This window comes from Danio aesculapii, chromosome 13 (assembly GCF_903798145.1).
Source record: "Danio aesculapii chromosome 13, fDanAes4.1, whole genome shotgun sequence".
NCBI classification, from domain to species: Eukaryota; Metazoa; Chordata; class Actinopteri; order Cypriniformes; family Danionidae; genus Danio; species Danio aesculapii.
In genome coordinates this window covers 5,325,688-5,344,295 of record NC_079447.1, presented here as the reverse complement: position 1 = coordinate 5,344,295, position 18,608 = coordinate 5,325,688, and the positions used below count along the sequence as shown (strand labels likewise).

General features: G+C 45.0%; 1 protein-coding gene across 1 annotated transcript in view; it reads left to right on the top strand.

Annotated features, from left to right (window-relative positions):
• lhcgr (luteinizing hormone/choriogonadotropin receptor) overlaps positions 1 to 18,608 on the top strand; it is a 52,710-nt gene that overhangs the window by 9,917 nt on the left and 24,185 nt on the right. Inside the window, 1 exon segment of the mRNA XM_056470736.1 lies at positions 18,280 to 18,351. Within this exon segment, the coding sequence (XP_056326711.1) occupies positions 18,280 to 18,351 (72 nt within the window).

Here is an 18,608-nt window from a genome sequence, read left to right as displayed (position 1 = left end):
CGCATGACTCGGGGTGGAGTCGCCATTCTCCCGGGGAAGGAGCTGCCGTGAGAGCCTGTTGGCCGCACGGTTGAGCCCATCCGGGGTGTGAATAGCAAGCAGCGACTTCAGCCGCGTATGACTCCAGAGGAGCAGACGGCGAGCGAGCTGAGACATGCAACGGGAGCGTATACCCCCCATCCGGATGGAATACGCTACCGCGGCCATGCTGTCCGTCCTGACCAGCACGTGTTGCCCCCTCAGCACCGGTAAAAAGCGGCGCAGAGCGAGAAACACTGCCAACAGCTCTAGGCAGTTGATATGCCAATGCAGCTGGGTTCCCCTCCACAGGTCCGCAGCAGCATGCCCGCTACACACGGCCCCCCCACCCCATACTGGAGGCATCTGCCGAAACGACAGCCTGCCTGGACGCCTGACCTAGGGGCACACTGGCCCGTAGGAAGGAGGGGTCCTTTCCAGGGGGTGCGGGTGCGGTGACACAGCGCAGTGACAGTCACTCGGTGTGGGCCCGCGTGCCATGCGCGTCTGGGGACCCGATCGTTAAGCCAATGCTGTAGTGGTCTCATATGGAGCAATCCGAGCGGCGTGGCCGCGGCTACGGATGCCATATGCCCCAGGAGCCTCTGAAATAATTTCAGGGGGACCACTTTTTTTTTCCTGTCAAACTCTCTCAGACAGTTCAGCATTACCTCGGCGCGCTCTCGTGAGAGGCGCGCCTCCATAGTGATCGAGTCCAGCTCCAACCCGAGAAAGGAGATGCTCTGCACGGGGGCGAGCTTGCTCTTTTCTCGGTTGACCTGAAACCCCAACGGGCGGAGATGCCGGAGCACCTTGTCTCTGTGCATAATCAATTGCTCCCGAGAGTGGGCTAAAAATCAGCCAGTCATCGAAATAATTGAGCGTGCGGATGCCGGCGAGCCGAAGGGGCGCGAGGGCACCCCCCGCGAGCTTGGTGAAAACTCGCGGAGACAGAGAGAGCCCGAAGGGGAGGACCGTGTATTGCCACGCTCGACCTTCAAACGCAAACCGCAGAAACTGCCGGTGGCGTGGAAGTGTGGAGATATGAAAATACGCGTCCTTCAGATCTATTGCTGCAAACCAATCCTGAGGACGAACGCATCGCGTGATGCGCATCTGCGTAAGCATTCCGAAGCGCAGCCTGTGAAGGCAGCGGTTCAAAATGTGCAGATATAGGATTAGCCATAGCCCACCGCTTTTTTTTTTTTTTTTTTTTTGGGGCACGATGAAGTGCGGGCTGTAAAACCCGCGCTCCATCTCGGCTGGAGGGCCGGCTCGATTGCATCCTTCGCCAGGAGGACAGCAATCTCCTCTCGCAAGACAGGGGCGGACGCAGGACTGACCCTGGTCGCCCGTGAACCTGGGAGGCCGTTTAGCGAACTGAATCGCATAGCCGAGTCTGGTCGTATGGATGAGCCATTGCGATGGGCTGGCCCGCGCTAACCAGGCAGGCAGAGCCCCCGCAAATGGTCCCACCCGCACGATCGCTGACGTGCCAGCGGCGGGGCAGCGTGGAGTGAGTGGGCTCATCCGGGGAGCGCTGGGGTCCCACAGGAGAGCAGGAGAGGAGATGTTCTCGTCTCGCACTCAAACTCCAGGAGAGGGGCTGGGAGTGGAGAGAAAGGAGACCGTTCTCTCGTGCTCCATGAGCCATTGGCGAAATGCACCGATCCTGCGAGCTGGAAGGCATAGCGTCCCAGACTGGCAGTGTTCGGGCTGTCACATCCGGAGGAGGGGAAAAGTGCTCTTTCACTGAGGATTTTGATGGCGTTTTTTTTTTTTTTTTTTACGCCTTTAAATAACGTGCCCCGCCCTCCAGCGGGGAAAGAGCAAATTCCCTCCTCCCCAGATGGCCCGCCTCAGGGACGCTTCGCGGTCCGTTTTACCGAACTTAGCGGCGCCCTGGGCGGGGGACGCTGGTTGCCGGCGCGATGCTCGGCGCAGCCGCGTGGCCGGAGGCGCAGGCGGGGGCGGCGAAGCAAAGCTGCGGGCGGGCGTCCTCGGCGAAAAAGCAGTGGATGTGGATGGCTCGGCGGGGGGGAGCGGTCATACAATCCCGCCGATAGAGACCTCGCCCATCGCCTCCGACTGCTCTATCACCGGCGTGAATTCCTGGGCGAATTCACCGCCAGTGTCGCCGAACAGGCCAGCCTGGGATATGGGTGAGTTAAGAAAGCGAACTTTGTCAACGTCACGCACATCACCAGGTTTAGCCTGAGGTGGCATTCCTGGATCACGGATGTGATCATCGTCCTTCCCAGGGCACACACAGCCGACTTTTTTTTTTTTTTTTTTGTAAGAGCATAGTCGGTTGCGGTGCGGAGCGCATGCTCAGTCCTGGGTCAGAACCATCCTCGCGCAGCCGGGCCAGCGCCTGCGCTTGGTAGCGCTGGTAGGTGGCCATAGCGTGCATGGTGAGGGGGAAGGCGCACGCAGCACACTGCGTGAGCCTACTGTGCCCATCCAGGAAGAAGGGGATGGGGAGGCTTAGAAGGTCTCGCCTTCATCCTCCACATCACACCCCTCTAATCGGTCCGGCCGCGGAGCTGGGGGATAAACCATCTCCAGAGCCACGGCCGAAGCAGCCTGGGGAAGCACAGCCGCAAAGTCTGCTTCTGGATTCGACGCCGCGCTCAAAGTCCCGGAGGGAGCGAGCGGGTTCGAATCCTCGTCAGACCTTGACAGCCCAACCTCCAAGGATGGTGAGGATGGAAGCGCACGCAGATCGGGCAGAAAAAAGTGCCCTCAGGACAGCGTGAGCTTACTGTGCACTTCCGGGAAGAAGGGGACGGGAGGCTTTGAAGGTCTTGCCTCCTTATATCCTCCACATACACCCATCTAGTCGGTCCGGCCGCGGGGCTGGGGGATAAACCATCACCAGACCCACGGCCGAAGCAGCCCGAGAAAGCACGGCCATCACGTCTGCTTTTTAGATGCTAACGCCGCGCTCTCCTCCCCGGAGGGAGGGAGCGAGCGGGCTCGCATCCTCATCAGACAATGACAGCCCATCCTCCGATGCAGCGATGGACATCTGACCCCCGGTGTCATCAGGTGAGAGAACGACCATCCAAGGACGGAGCGCTTCTCTTCACCTGAAGCTTGGATGGAGCGCGTGGAGGAGCGAGAGGTCCACGGCCCGGGGGCGGCGGATTTACTCTCACTGAAACCCTCAGATCTGCCCGAGTGCCAACCGCAGTGCGGGGGACAACTGGGGTGGGTGGCTCTTTTGCAAGAGCGAGCCGCGATCTTAACTGCGCAACAGACATGACATCAGTGATGGCATGCACTGCCCGCGAGCACCGCATTAACATGCTGGACCCCCAGACATGAAACGCTGTGCTCGTGCCCATCATCCGGGGATAGGAAACCACCGCATCCAGAAACGCACGGTCGGAGTGACGTCTTGAAAAAGACGCGCTGCACGACCGTGTTGCTCTTTTAGGAAAGCTTTTTTCCTATATACAAACCGCTCTTGGAGGACCGGACCCAAAGGACGCCAGGCAAGGGAGAAATACCCAGCTCGACCATCTGCCACTGCGTATACGCGCTCTGGACCGGGAGAAGCTGCTTCTCGATCTCTCTCTGTAGACACAGGTTGGAGATACCCTCAAAGACTCTCTCAGAAGCTTCGTGAAAGGCTCTGAAAGCGAAAGGATGTCGAGCATGGCACTGGCTGCGTCTTTATAGCATGACTGATTGTCATTGACGCCAGCTGTGCACGCTGACGCTGCCAACTCATTGGCATTTCATTGGCCCGTTTTTATACTCTTTCAGATGATTGGATTCTGACGAAATCCCCATAGTGGAAGTTTCCACATAGCATTGGAGTTCCCCATCCGAAGGGGAACTGTTATTATATGTGGCACATTTTATCATTATTTTTAGTAAAACACTGTGGTGGAAACCGGAGCATCTGGAGGAAACCCACGCCAACATTGGGAGAACATGCAAACTCCACACAGAAATGCCAACTGACCCCAGCCGAGGCTCGAATCAGCGACCTTCTTGCAAAGCGACAGTGCTAACCACTGAGCCACCATTATTATTATTAATATTATCATTATCATTAGTAGTAGTAGTAACAATAATAATAATAAATAGGACTAAATAATTCATCCTGTAACTATAATTATTATTTTAAGGTACATTTTTATCATATTTGTAGTAATACAATTAATGGTTTTGTAATTAATGGGAAACATTTGTTTGTTTCTTGATATAAGCTGAGTACATTTACAAAACATTTGCAAAAATCGAATAAATTATAAAAAATACACTTGTAATAATAATAATAACTTGTTATTTTTTATTAATAAATATTTTTGTTTTGATTATAGTATTAGTAATATTAAACAAAAGTAAATGGTCTAAACAGTAAGTATACTGATTATACTGATACTGAAGCAATAACTATATTAAAGCTGTTAGATTATTCAAAACAATTCTGACACAGTAAGTAAAGGCCTTTACTATAACCTGCCAAAATAAAAGCTTGGCTCAACTTGACTGAAGTCAATTAAAAAACAGTATAAGAATAATACATTTATTAAACTTGTTAATTCATTTAATAACTGTATTATCATTTTGCAGCAAGCTATAAGCTGTTTGTTAATAATAAATAATATATTGACTATATAATCAATACATACCAAACATACTGACTATATAAACAAAAATATAAAACAAATATACATGAATAATTAATATTAAAATATGAAATGAACAAATGGAATTTAAATTAGCATGTTTTGACCTAAATAAATAATTAGGGCTTCCTGCTTTCATTTGTATATAGTATTTTTGCATTTTTATATATTTTTTCTCTCTTCATTTGTACTAAAATTATTTAAATTTATTATATATTTATATTGCTTTTGTAGTGTTTTTGCTATTTGTATGCACCCAGAGTCTGAGAGTAACGTAATTTCAATTCTCTCTATGCCATATGTGTCATGGATTGGTCAGGCTCTCACGACCCCCACTCACGAAGATCACCATCACCTGACTTCTAATGAGCACACAGCTGCATCACATTCACGAGCACCAGATAAAAGCACAGCACTCCAGTCGCTCATTGTCCGGGCTCGTCTCGACGAAAGCGGACAACTGAGCGACCACTCAGCGTAGTCATCCTCAGCTAAACAAACGATTTACTTACCTGTTCTCTTTGTATTCCTCCTAGTCTTCCTGGTCCTCCCGAATCGTCCTGTCTTCCAGTCCTTCCAAGTCTGTGTCATCCTCTGTCAGCTGTATCTGGTGTGTGCTGTCCATCCTCGTGTATTCCTGTTACCCAGCCACGGAGGAAAAGACCCCAACATCATTCCTGATCCTCCTGGCTATCCTTCATGTGCTCCTTGTTGTCATTCAATAAACACCCTAACGTTTCCTTACCTCTGTCTCCTGTCCGCTTCATAACAGAAGCCCGGACCCATAACGACGACAACATGAGCACCCTCGATCACTTTCAAGAGCTGGTGGACCAGTTGAAGCGGATTCTACAGCCACCAGCTCCACTTTCCAACGCACCACCAGCACCGAGCACTTCCGCCTCCACAGTTTCTTCTTCGGCCCTTCCTTCCAGTCCCATGGCCCGACCAGCGCCCTACTCAGGCGGAGCGGGGGAGTGCAATGGTTTTCTGTTACAATGTTCCCTCATATTCGAAATGCAACCTTCTCTATATCCCACAGATAAGTCAAAGATCGCCTACATCGTATCACTACTCTCTGGACCTGCACTTAAATGGGCTGAGACGATCTGGAACCAAGCCGGGCCGGTCATGAATTCCATCACTACCTTCACGGAGTATTTCAAAGAGGTGTTTGGACGTTCTGATGGGGAAGTAGCCGCTGGAGAGCAGCTGTATCATCTAAAGCAAGGTACTCTATCTACACAGGAATATGCTCTCCGGTTTCGCACTCTAGCAGCTGCAAGTGGATGGAATGAGAGATCGTTGTTGACCACGTACCGGCTCGGCTTGGAACCCACTCTCCGAATCCAGCTGGCCACATTAGATGATACAATGGGTCTGGAGAGATTCATCCAACATTCTCTCCGATGTTCCGATCGTCTCCGTTCCTATCAACAGGACACCATCACCCCCTCGTCTGCACTCCTCCAATCGCCTGAGTCAACAGCCTCTCCAGAACCAGAACCCATGATAATAGAGGCTGGAAGACTGACATCAGCGGAACGACAGAGGAGGCTGACCCGGGGTCTGTGTCTATACTGCGGTGTCAGTGGACACACCCGTATGGAGTGTCCCCTTCGTCCCATTCGGACTTCAGTGAGTGTATTCAGTACGAATATTGAACAATGTAAACCACTTACTACCACCGTACAAATAACTACTGCCTCTATTTCTCTCCTTGTCACAGCCCTCATCGACTCCGGGTCAGCAGGGAACTTCATCTCCCAATCCCTCTGTCGTCAACTCCACCTCCGTACTGAGGCGTCCTCGCATATATACCAGATACAACCGATAACCCAGTGCACTCGATCTTCGACCCGTATCCATCGACAATGCGAAGACATCCTTCTTCAAGTGGGGCTGTTACATCAAGAGAGGATTCAATTTCTGGTTCTGGAGGGTGCAAATATGGACATCATTCTAGGGCGCCCGTGGCTGGTGAAGCACGATCCCATCATCTCTTGGGGCACAGGAGAGATAAAGAAATGGGGATCTGGATGTACACCTACCTGTTTCCAAATCTCCCTCTTCAAGGTCGGAACCCCATTTCTTTGTTTGCAACATCGGTCGAGAGCCCTCCTGAGAAGCAGTCTATCCACATTCCTAAGGAGTACAGCTCCTTTCATGATGTCTTCTGCCCCAAGAGAGCTTCCCAGCTACCGCCGCATCGGCCATGGGACTGCGCGATCGACCTAGTTCCAGATGCCCAGTTGCCAAGAGGTAGGATCTACCCGCTCTCGCTTCCAGAGAATCAGGCAATGGAAGATTACATAAGGGAGGCTCTGAGTCAGGGGTACATACGTCACTCAAAATCACCAGCCGCCTCAAGCTTCTTCTTTGTGGCCAAGAAGGACGGAGGGCTGCGTCCATGCATCGACTACAGGGTCCTAAATAACGGTACAGTAAAATACCGATATCCCCTTCCTCTGGTACCAGCCGCTTTGGAACAGCTCCGAGAAGCTAAAGTCTTCACTAAATTGGACCTCCGCAGCGCGTATAATCTGATAAGAATACGTGAGGGGGACCAATGGAAGACAGCATTCGTGACCCCTACTGGCCACTATGAATATGAGGTCATGCCTTACGGTCTGGTCAACGCCCCCTCCGTATTCCAAAACTTCATTCATGAAGTCCTCCGGGAGTTTCTTCACCACTTTGTAATAGTGTACATAGATGACATCCTCATTTACTCCCGGAGTGAGGCCGAACATCGCCAACACGTTGCGGAGGTCCTACACACATTGAGAGAACATCACCTCTACCTCAAAGCGGAGAAATGCTCATTCCACCAGAAGTCGATTCATTTCTTGGGATACATCATTGATCAAACCGGTATACGTATGGATGGGAAGAAAATTGAGGCTGTTCTATCCTGGTCAGAACCCACTTCCATTAAGGAGCTCCAGAGGTTTCTTGGGTTTGCTAACTTTTATAGACGGTTTATCAAGGACTACAGCAGGATTACATCACCTCTCACTAATCTCCTCAAGGGTAAACCCAAAGGACTGGAGTGGACCAAAGAAGCAGCCGCAGCCTTCCGCCTTCTTAAGAAGGAGTTCACAAGGGCCCCACTCCTGACTCATCCTGACCCAAATCTTCCTTTCGTGGTGGAAGTGGACGCATCCACCACCGGCGTCGGGGCAGTATTATCTCAACATCATGATACAACCGCCCCGACTGCATCCCTGTGCCTATTTCTCTCGGAAGTTGAGCCCGGCGGAGCAGAATTACAGCATAGGAGACAGGGAGCTGCTAGCAATCAAGCTAGCCTTGGAGGAGTGGCGTCACTGGTTGGAGGGAGCCAAACATCCGTTCCAGGTGATCACAGATCACAAAAACCTCCAATATATCAAAGAGGCCAAGAGACTATGTCCACGTCAAGCCAGATGGTCACTTTTCTTCTCACGTTTTGATTTCTCCATTTCCTATCGTCCAGGACCCAAGAATCTAAGAGCAGACGCTCTCTCTCGTTTACACGAGCATCACGATCATGAAGAACTCCCAACGAAGATTCTTCCCGAACACATCTCCATTTGTCCGATCACCTGGAACGCTCCTCCAGTCGTTGCCACTCCGGAAGCCCCTGCTCCGCCGGGATGCCCTCCTCATCGGCAGTTCATACCACCTGAACACCGGGTAGATCTGATCCACTCCTTACATACCTCGCTAGGCACTGGACATCCAGGGATCAACAATACTCTCTCGCTAGTATCCCAACGATTCTGGTGGCCAAACATGGCAAGGGATGTGAGGCAATATGTTCAGGGCTGTAAGGACTGTGCCCAATCCAAGAGCCCACGTCATCTACCCGCTGGAAAGCTCCATCCCTTGCCGATTCCGAACCGTCCCTGGTCACACCTAGGAGTGGACTTTATCACTGATCTCCCTTCGTCAGAAGGTAATACCTGTATTCTAGTCATAGTAGATAGATTCTCAAAGTTTGTCAAACTAATCCCTCTGAAAGGTCTTCCCACAGCCTTTGAAACAGCCGACAATATCTTTAATCAAGTCTTCAGGTCATTTGGTATTCCAGAAGATATTGTGTCGGACAGAGGTCCACAGTTCATCTCACGTCTATGGAAAGCCTTCTTCAAGCTCCTAGGTGTGGCCGTCAGCCTCTCTTCTGGATATCATCCCCAAACCAACGGGCAGACAGAGAGGAAGATTCAGGAGGTGGGACGGTTCCTGAGGACCTTCTGCAGTGGTCACCAGAGCTCCTGGAGCCAGTATTTGGGCTGGGCAGAATATGCCCAAAATTCACTGCGGCAACCCTCCACCGGACTCACGCCATTCCAGTGCGTCCTGGGCTTCCAACCACCGCTCTTTCCCTGGGATGGCGAACCATCTGATGTCCCCGCAGTGGATCACTGGTTCCGGGAGAGCGAGAGAGTCTGGGACGAGGCTCATCAACATCTGCAGAGGGCAGTCCGTCGAAGCAAGGTAACCGCCGATAGAAGAAGGTCTGAAGAACCCAGATACACACCCGGACAAAAGGTGTGGCTATCCACCCGGGACATACGCATGCGACTGCCCTCTCGCAAGTTAAGTCCCCGATTTGTTGGTCCCTTCACCATCGTGGAACAGGTTAACCCCGTCACCTACAAACTACAATTACCCTCTCACTACCGTATTCACCCTACATTCCACGTATCACTCCTGAAACCCTATCACGATCCTGTTCTTCCCTCCACAGAGCCTGACCACGAAGAGGAACCCCCTCCTCCACTGCTCCTAGAAGAAGGAGCCGTCTACGCAGTGAAGGAGATCTTGCGTTCCCGACGTCGTGGTGGCCAGTTGGAGTACCTGGTGGACTGGGAAGGGTACGGCCCCGAAGAAAGGACATGGGTTCCCAGAGCTGATATTCTCGATCCTAGTCTCATGGTGGAGTTTCATGAGAGCCACCCTGAGTTCCCAGCGCCTAGAGGCAGAGGGAGACCACCACGGCGTCGGAGGTGTCGGCCCTCAGGAGCGGGCCCTGGGGAGGGGGGTACTGTCATGGATTGGTCAGGCTCTCACGACCCCCACTCACGAAGATCACCATCACCTGACTTCTAATGAGCACACAGCTGCATCACATTCACGAGCACCAGATAAAAGCACAGCACTCCAGTCGCTCATTGTCCGGGCTCGTCTCGACGAAAGCGGACAACTGAGCGACCACTCAGCGTAGTCATCCTCAGCTAAACAAACGATTTACTTACCTGTTCTCTTTGTATTCCTCCTAGTCTTCCTGGTCCTCCCGAATCGTCCTGTCTTCCAGTCCTTCCAAGTCTGTGTCATCCTCTGTCAGCTGTATCTGGTGTGTGCTGTCCATCCTCGTGTATTCCTGTTACCCAGCCACGGAGGAAAAGACCCCAACATCATTCCTGATCCTCCTGGCTATCCTTCATGTGCTCCTTGTTGTCATTCAATAAACACCCTAACGTTTCCTTACCTCTGTCTCCTGTCCGCTTCATAACAATATGACTTTGAACTTAATAATTTTGAATGTTATTTGATGGTAATGGAAACCTGTTAGACAAAAACACTTTAATAAGGGGTTTAAACACAGTTATGTGGCAACCGTGTGTGAATATAAGCAGATCCTAATGGTAAAAATTAATTAATTCTGTTTTTATAATCACACTTTGATTAAAAGTCTGCAGAAACACTTTGATTGACATTCTCCCCTTGTACGTGTCATCAGAGGGAGAAAGCCCCGCCCATTAGTGATCATCTCACCCTCATTAGCATAGGACAATAGTCTTGTTTTTGAATCTGCCACTATGCTGACACACAGGCATTTGTAGCTCCGCCCTCTTTTATAAAGTGCACAATCTCATTTGAATTTAAAGTGACAGTCACCAAAACAGGCCAATTAGGATCAAAGACTAAAAGGGTCAGTTTCAGAGAGTTATAAAACATTATATGTGTGGTATTTTGAGCTGAACCTGCACATGCACACTCTAGGGACATCAGAGACTTATTTTACATCTTGTAAAATTTAACACTTGAATGGCATTTTGGGCTTTTATATGCATGCATGCATAGTCAAAACACAGTTTTTTGGGTCACATATGAACCAACCCAATTGCTTGCTTGCACAGCTTTCACCTTATTTAGGGCAAGTGAGCTCAGCGCAGCCTCCACTCCATCAGAGAAACTTTACGAGCGCTAACAAGAGCCGGGCGCTTTCTCCAAACGCACATCATTAGAGCTGCACTGTACCAGATGAATCAAGCACGCTTCACATTTACAATCTCCAAGAGCACGGTGACCCTCTCGCAAAAAAAAAACAAACCCAAGCCATAATTATCCACGTGCAAAAGCTTCCAAACACCGCCCAGAAATTTGAGAAATAATGGCATATAATTACTTGCAATTTGCATTATTTTTAGCAGTGCTTTTTGGAAAATTTGATTGTCCTTTAAAAAATGAAGTGTGCTATTTAGTAAATATTTACAGCGCAAAGCATTAAAAAGTACACACCTTTTTTTAAATTAATATTTTTATGCAGTCCCCAGTGAATATGGACAATATACTGTTGAAGTCAGAATTATTAACCTCCCTGAATTATTAGCCCCCCTGTTTATTTTTTCCCCAATTTCTGTTTAACGAAGAGAGGATCTTTCCAACACATTTCTAAACATAATAGTTTTAATAACTCATCTCTAATAACTGATTTATTTTATCTTTGCCATGATAACAGTAAATAATATTTGACTAGATATTTTTTAAGCCACTTCTATACAGCTTAAAGTGACATTTAAAGGCTTAACTAGGTTAATTAGGGTAACTAGGGAGATTAGGGTAATTAGCCAAGTTATTGTATAATGATGGTTTATTCTTTAGACTATCGAAAAAATATAGCTTAAAGGGGCTAATAATATTGACCTTAAAATGGTTTAAAAAAATGAATAACTGCTTTTATTCTAGCCAAAATAAAACTTTCTCCAGAAGACAAAATATTATCAGATATACTGTGAAAATGTCCTTGCTCTGTTAAACATCATTTGAAAAATATTTTAAAAAGAAAAAAAAAAAATCAAAGGGGGGCTAATAATTTTAACGTCAACTGTAATTTTTTCATTCATTCATTTTCTTTTCAGCTTAATCCCTTTATTAATCTGGTGTCGCCACAACGGAATGAACCGCCAACTTATACAGCACATGTTTTACACAGCTGATGCCCTTCCAGCTGCAACTTATCTCTGGGAAACATCCATACACACTCATACACAACGCAGGGGGAACATGCAAACTCCACACAGAAACGCCAACTGACCCAGCCGAGGCTCGAACCAGTGACCTTCTTGCTGTGAGGCGACAGCACTACCTACTACGCCACCGCGTCGCCCAACTGTAATTTAGTCCAATAATTAAAGAAAACTGTTTTATTAAAGAGTACAATTCTTTAAAATACGAGTGTGGTCACAAATCATCTGTAGGAATAGAAAGATCATACATTTCAATTGCAAATAAAAAAATTTAAACATTACAAAGTACAAAGTTTCATTCAAGTAAATGGTTTTTTTTTTAGTACTCTTGATTTTTTCTTCTTTATTAAACATTAATTGAGATGTATTTATTAATTATTATTATTATTATAATATTGACTGTTAAATTTGATATTTACAGTTCACAGCATTGAGTTGTTTGAAAATGAATATGCATGTCTCAGTGAGTATTGACAATAAATAGTATTTTTATTAAATAAATAAAAACAAAGCTGTTTTTAAACAAAGCTGATTTATTAAAGAGTTATATTTATTAAAATAAGAAGTGAATCTGCTGTGACTCTCGTTTAAAGTACTTTGGTTTTTACTTTGTTTGGTACTGTTATCTGCAATGTAGTATTTTTTATTGAAACCAGCAGTTTCAATCAAGTCAAAACTATAATTTGAGGTATTTATTGTTGTTTAACTGTAACAAATTACATACATTTTTTTTATTTAGATTACTGTGATTTAACTTTTATTTAGATTTAAGTGATTACTTGTCATTTGAATTTAATTTAATGATAGTTACCTATAATGTACTTGCCTTAAATACTGTAAATAAATTCAACAGTTCTGGATTAAGCACTTCAGAGAAGCAGAGTAACAAAATGCTATTATATTTTACAGAATTATTATATTATTCAGCTAAAGAGGGTTACGTTTGTCAAGTCGATTAAACATGCGAATTGAGTCAGAGCTTAATGACAATATACTTGGGTATGTATGAAATATGGTGTCATTAGTAAGAATGTTTTTTTATATATAATATTTATTATTTTAATATTCATTCATTTTCTTTTCGGCTTAGTCCATTTATTAATCTGGGGTCGCCACAGCGGAATGAACCGCCAACTTATCCAGCATTTGTTTTATGCAGCGGATGCCCTTCCAGCTGCAACCCATCACTGGGAAACACATACACACTAATTCACACACACATACACCACAGACAGTTTAGCCTACCCAATTCACCCAACACAATCTCACGGCAATTCGTAACTTTTTGATTTAGTGGCTAATTCGTACAAATTCGTACAATTTAGTACGATTTGCTTATTCCCCAATTACGGTTGGGTTTAGGGGAGGGGTTAGGTGCCACGCCTCCTTTATAAAATCGTACAATTGAACTCGTATGAATTCGTACGATTTAGCCACTGAACTGACAAAACATAAAATACTTACGTTTTCTCGTGAGATCAGGCTGATTCACCTGTACTGCATGTCTTTGGACTGTGGGGGAAACCGTAGCACCCAGACGAAACCCACGCGAACGCAGGGAGAACATGCAAACTCCACACAGAAACACCAACTGACCCAGCCAAAGCTCGAACCAGTGACCTTCTTGCTGTGAGGCGACAGCACTACCTACTGCGCCATTGCATCGCCACTATTTTAATATTTTATTATTTATTCTTTAAGTGTTATATTTTAAATAAAGCTACAAGGTCCTGCTTGGCTCAAATGCAGAAAAAAAGTAATTTATTAAAGAATTAAAAATTAAAAACATTACATTTTTTCAAAGTAGTACTTTTACTTAAAATCAGCAGTTTCCACCAGGTCAAAGCTATAATTTGAGAGTGATTAATAAATGTAGTTTGTTCAAAGCAAAATTTTACTTTGATCCAAAGGTAGAAATGATAAGTAAATAAATAAATATAAACAGTTTAGTCTCTTCATTCATTCGTTCATTCATTCATTCGTTAATTTTCCTTCGACTTAGTCTCTTTATTCATCACAGCCGAATGAACCGCTAACTTATCGAGTATGACCTACACTGAAAAAAATGTCTGCAAAACTGTTGCAAACAATTTATTTGTGTTGAATTTAAACAAACAAATTAAATTTAGTAAGGTTCAACTTAATTTGTTTGTTTAAATTTAGCCCAAACAAATTGTTTACAACCACCTAACTTAAAAAAATTTCGTAAATACAAGGAATCGTCTTTGAATAATTTTTTCAGTGTAGCCGGGACTCAAACCAGCGACCTTCTTGCTGTGAGGCGACAGTGCTAACCACTGAGCCACCGCGTCGCTACCCTAAAGTATTTATTTAAACGAGAAATCTGAAATGTACTCATTTATTCAGGGAACTGAATCATTAATAATATCTGGCAGGCAGAGCAACAATTCTTTCTCAGTGATATCAGCTATTATTATAAATAATTTTACAAGGTTTTTAAGTGCTAAGGGAATGGAGGTCAGCTGTCTGTTCCCTGGAAAGTTAGTCCTTGCTGGACAAGCTTTTATCTGTTCTGTCTCCGTAGTGACATTAAACTTTCCTTGAGGCTTATCAAACTTTTTTATAAGCTTAATAAGATACACATCTGCTCAACTGCCTTATATTTAATACTAATTTCCCACGGAATAAGAAAGATTAGGAGTTTATTCCCTTTTTATCCTAAATGTGTGAAGTATTTCTATGCTTTGTAAAGAAATGTGAGGGCGACACAGTGGTTAGTACTGTCCCCTCACAGCAAGAAGGTCGCCGGTTCGAATCCCGGCTGGACCCGTTGTCATTTCTGTGTGGTGTTTGCATGTTCTCCACCTGTTGGCGTGGGCTTCCTCCGGGTGCTCCAGTTTCCCCCGCAGTCCAAACACATGCGCTATAGGTGAATTGATGAACTAAATAGTCTATAGTGTGTGTGAATTAGTGTGTATGGGTGTTTCCCAGTACTGGGTTGCAGCTGGAAGGGCATGCACTGCATAAAACATATGCTGGAATAGTTGGCGGTTCATTCCGCTGTGGTGACCTCTGAAATGAGAGCTAGGGTGTGTGAGGTTGCTAGGATCTTGCTATATGATTGCTACCATTGGTGTTCATGTTATTGGATTGTTCTGAGTAGTTGCCAAGTGGTTGATTGCATAAATTGTTATGTTGCTGCTGGGCTGTTGCTGTGTGGTAATGTGAATGTACTGAAATGTTGTGAATTGCAATGTGGTTGCTAAGTTTTTCTGCTGAAATGTTGCGTTGTTGTCAGTGATGGGTGTAATTAGTTGCAAAGAAACTAGTTACTTTACTCAGATTACTTTTTAGCGAGGGATTTACTTGAAGATTACTTGAAGATGACTTTTCATTAATGCAATTTAATGACAGTTATCTATAATATATAGAATAAAGAAGCGGGAAGGACAGAGACTCATCTGCTCAATTGGGAACACCTGGTTTCCCCTCTATAAAACGCCAGCAGTGTTTGCTTGTGGGAGGCCGTGCTTTTGCTTTTGTTTATTTTGTTTTGATTCTTTCTAGCTTTGGTTAATATTTGATTTTTGCTAGGCTCAGCTGAGCACTTTATTCTTTAATGTTTAAATAAATATTGTTGGTACCAAACCATTCTGTGTATGTCCTCCCTTTAATTTGTCATGGCTTTTGAGCTGGGTCGTGACAATATTCAGTTATTACTGCAGTATATATTGCGATATGAATATAGCTTCATAAGATGACTCTTTGAAAAGAATTCCTGATTTTCTCTTGGTTGGAATGATTTGTAAGGGAGTGCATCTGCATAAAATATACAAAATAAAATAAATTAAAGCACTGATGAAAACAACAGAACAAAGATAAAAATTAAATAACACCATTAGCCTACATGTTTAATGTTGTTTGTTAGAAGCAAAGATTTGTTTCAAAATTATTTCTAAATACACTTTTAATTTCCAGCAAATGAATAAATGAACAATAATAATGAAGTGTGGTCAAACAACTGAGCTATATCCAAACACACGTCCTGTTCTTATGCCCCATACGGTGATGCAGACATCTCTAAAACCCGACAGCTGGACAAATCTAAGCTTGTTTTTATTAAAACAAATATAAATATGCATATAATAAATAATACTGCTAATAATAATCATATTATACAAATGCAAATTGCCGTGAATAAGTGAAGTTTTCAAACTAATTTCGAGAGGAGCACGTGATATGATTGACTGCAGCTGGCCACTCATCTGCATTCACTAGTTAGCCAATCAGATTAACCCCAACTCACTATAAGTAGCCTAGCTAGAACTATTCTCTTACCTTTGTTTTCCGAAGAAACCCCCCATCCACCCCTTCTCCTCCTTCCTTTACCACGGGGAGTTCTCGAGAACCACCTGATCTCGTACTCCCCTCATATGCTCTATGGACCAAGCAGGAGCCCTGGGCTCACCTATCTCCGAGCTCAGGGTTCTCTCCCGGGACAGCATGCCAAACCTGCTAACAGTTGTCAAACAATATCTAAGTGTGAACTCTTGAAACTGAAAAAGCTCTCCGAGATGAGGCATGGAGGCAGTGGTTTTTATATTTATGTAGAAAATAATTATTTTTGTAACATTTTAATCCCTTAATTGGTTTCATATGTAAAGATATTTATGTATTGCTGTTCATCCTGTGTGTATTAAGCAATGTGTAAGCGTGTGGACCTGCACAGGCGGATAACTAACACGCTTTAGAGCAGCTTTTAGTTGGTCAATGGCACAGTCTATTTTAGTTCTTTAGAATAGCAACACACCAACAACGCTCCTTAACACACCTCCTTTAAAGACCAGCACACCCATGAGTCCACAAAGTGACGCAAATTGATTTGCTATTTAATCAACGTGGCGCAAAACGTAAAAATTACTGTTGTGCTGGTCTGAAAATAGCAACAAATCGCGCTATACACATCTTGCGTTTTATTGCACAGAGTGTATGAAAGCACCCAAAGTCTTTGTGAGGTTTATTCATAAACTAATTTCGAGAGCATCACGTGCTTATGATTTATCACAGCCGGTCTCGTATTAAGCTAATCAGTATCATCCAATCATATGAGCCATAAGCTACTATAAATAACCACAGTTATCAGTCCACTTTATCTTCGTTTGGAAGAAACCCCCCTTCCTCCCCATTCTCCTCCTTCACTATAGACCGGGCGGCACGGAGGCCCAGTGGATAGCACTGTTAGCCCCACAGCAAGAACACTGCCAGCCCTGGTCCTGCCAGGTCGGTAGGTGTTTCTGTGAGGAGTTCGTATATTCTCCCCGTGTCCGCGTGGGTTTTCCCCGGGTTCTCCGGTTTCCTCCCACCATCCAAAGATATACATCATGCATAACAATCAAGCATTTGTCTAGCCCCCTTTTTTCCTCACATGTTCCCTTAGCTACTGCAGATGGGGAGTTCTGAGATCCACCGAGCTCAGGCTCCCCTCTTGCTCTGCAAATGGGAGGAAGCCCCTGGCTCGAGGATCCCTTGAGCTCGGGGCTCTCTCCCGGGACAGCATGCCAAACAAGCTTGATGAATCATCAGCTAAGTGTGAAATCTTGAAATTGTATTAAATAACTAAACACAAAACACCATCGTTAAAATGAAATGAATGATTGAAAATGACTGAATAAAATGGCAAACTTTATAATTTCATGTGCTCAAATGGTTTAAATTAATTTGAAATCTTACAGTGACAGGTGTTTAAAAACCCATCCAAATAAAAGTCTTTCATATTATTAGATTTGAGTTAAATGTTGTATGGTCTGAACTGTGTTTTCGGGTTAATGGGCTATATACACACAGACTTTTAATTTTCAGCCAGGCAGCCCAAGGGCTTTCGGTGAACTGTCTTATATTATTATAAAATATAATATATTATAAAATTGTCACGTTTAAGATCTGATTTCTTTAAAAATCAGCAATCTTCACTGCCTGATAGATATACGATATGAATTGGGTCTCAGATCGGACAAAAAGCACTGGATTAAACTCCATTTCCCCCTACCCCAGAGATTATTTTACCGCAGTATTTCCAATGGAATTTCTGCGCTAACCTCTTGCTACTGACGGCGCTAGTTATTACAACGGTCTTTCATCTTGTCTTACGCTTGAAAAACTGAATGAACGCTCAAGTCTATTTAACTGAATGTATTTTAATTACATTACAGCATCCATTCTGTAAAAACAACCTTGTGAAATTGAAAATAGTCACATTAAGCTTTCACCGCAAGTTTATCATTGGCTTTAAAACTCTAGCTGTGCTCAGAGCCCATCATAGATCCTGTGATGTGACTATTGCGGATTTGCACATTGCGATTTCGATGCTGAAATGATATATTGTGCAGCCTAATTATTAATGCATCTTGTGATTTCAGAGTTTTGAACTACATCTCAGTGCGGACCATCAGCAGCTGGAGTTTCGACGGCCTGAAAGGAGTAAAAAGAATGTGAGTAGTCATTGTTTTTACAACATTACCGCATATGACCAGATGTTTAGCAAGTCCACTGAAGGGAACGCATCCATCCGTCCATCGTCACTCCTCTCTGAGCCAGCAGGTTTACAGACAAAAAGATTTGCAGAGAAAACTCTTTGATGTTCGCTCCCTTTTTTCGGGACGCACAGAGCTTTCAAATGCCAAGATTTCCCTGCCGCTCGCTCTATTGAAAAGCTCAGGACATCCAAGTTCAGGAGGAACAGTTTGAA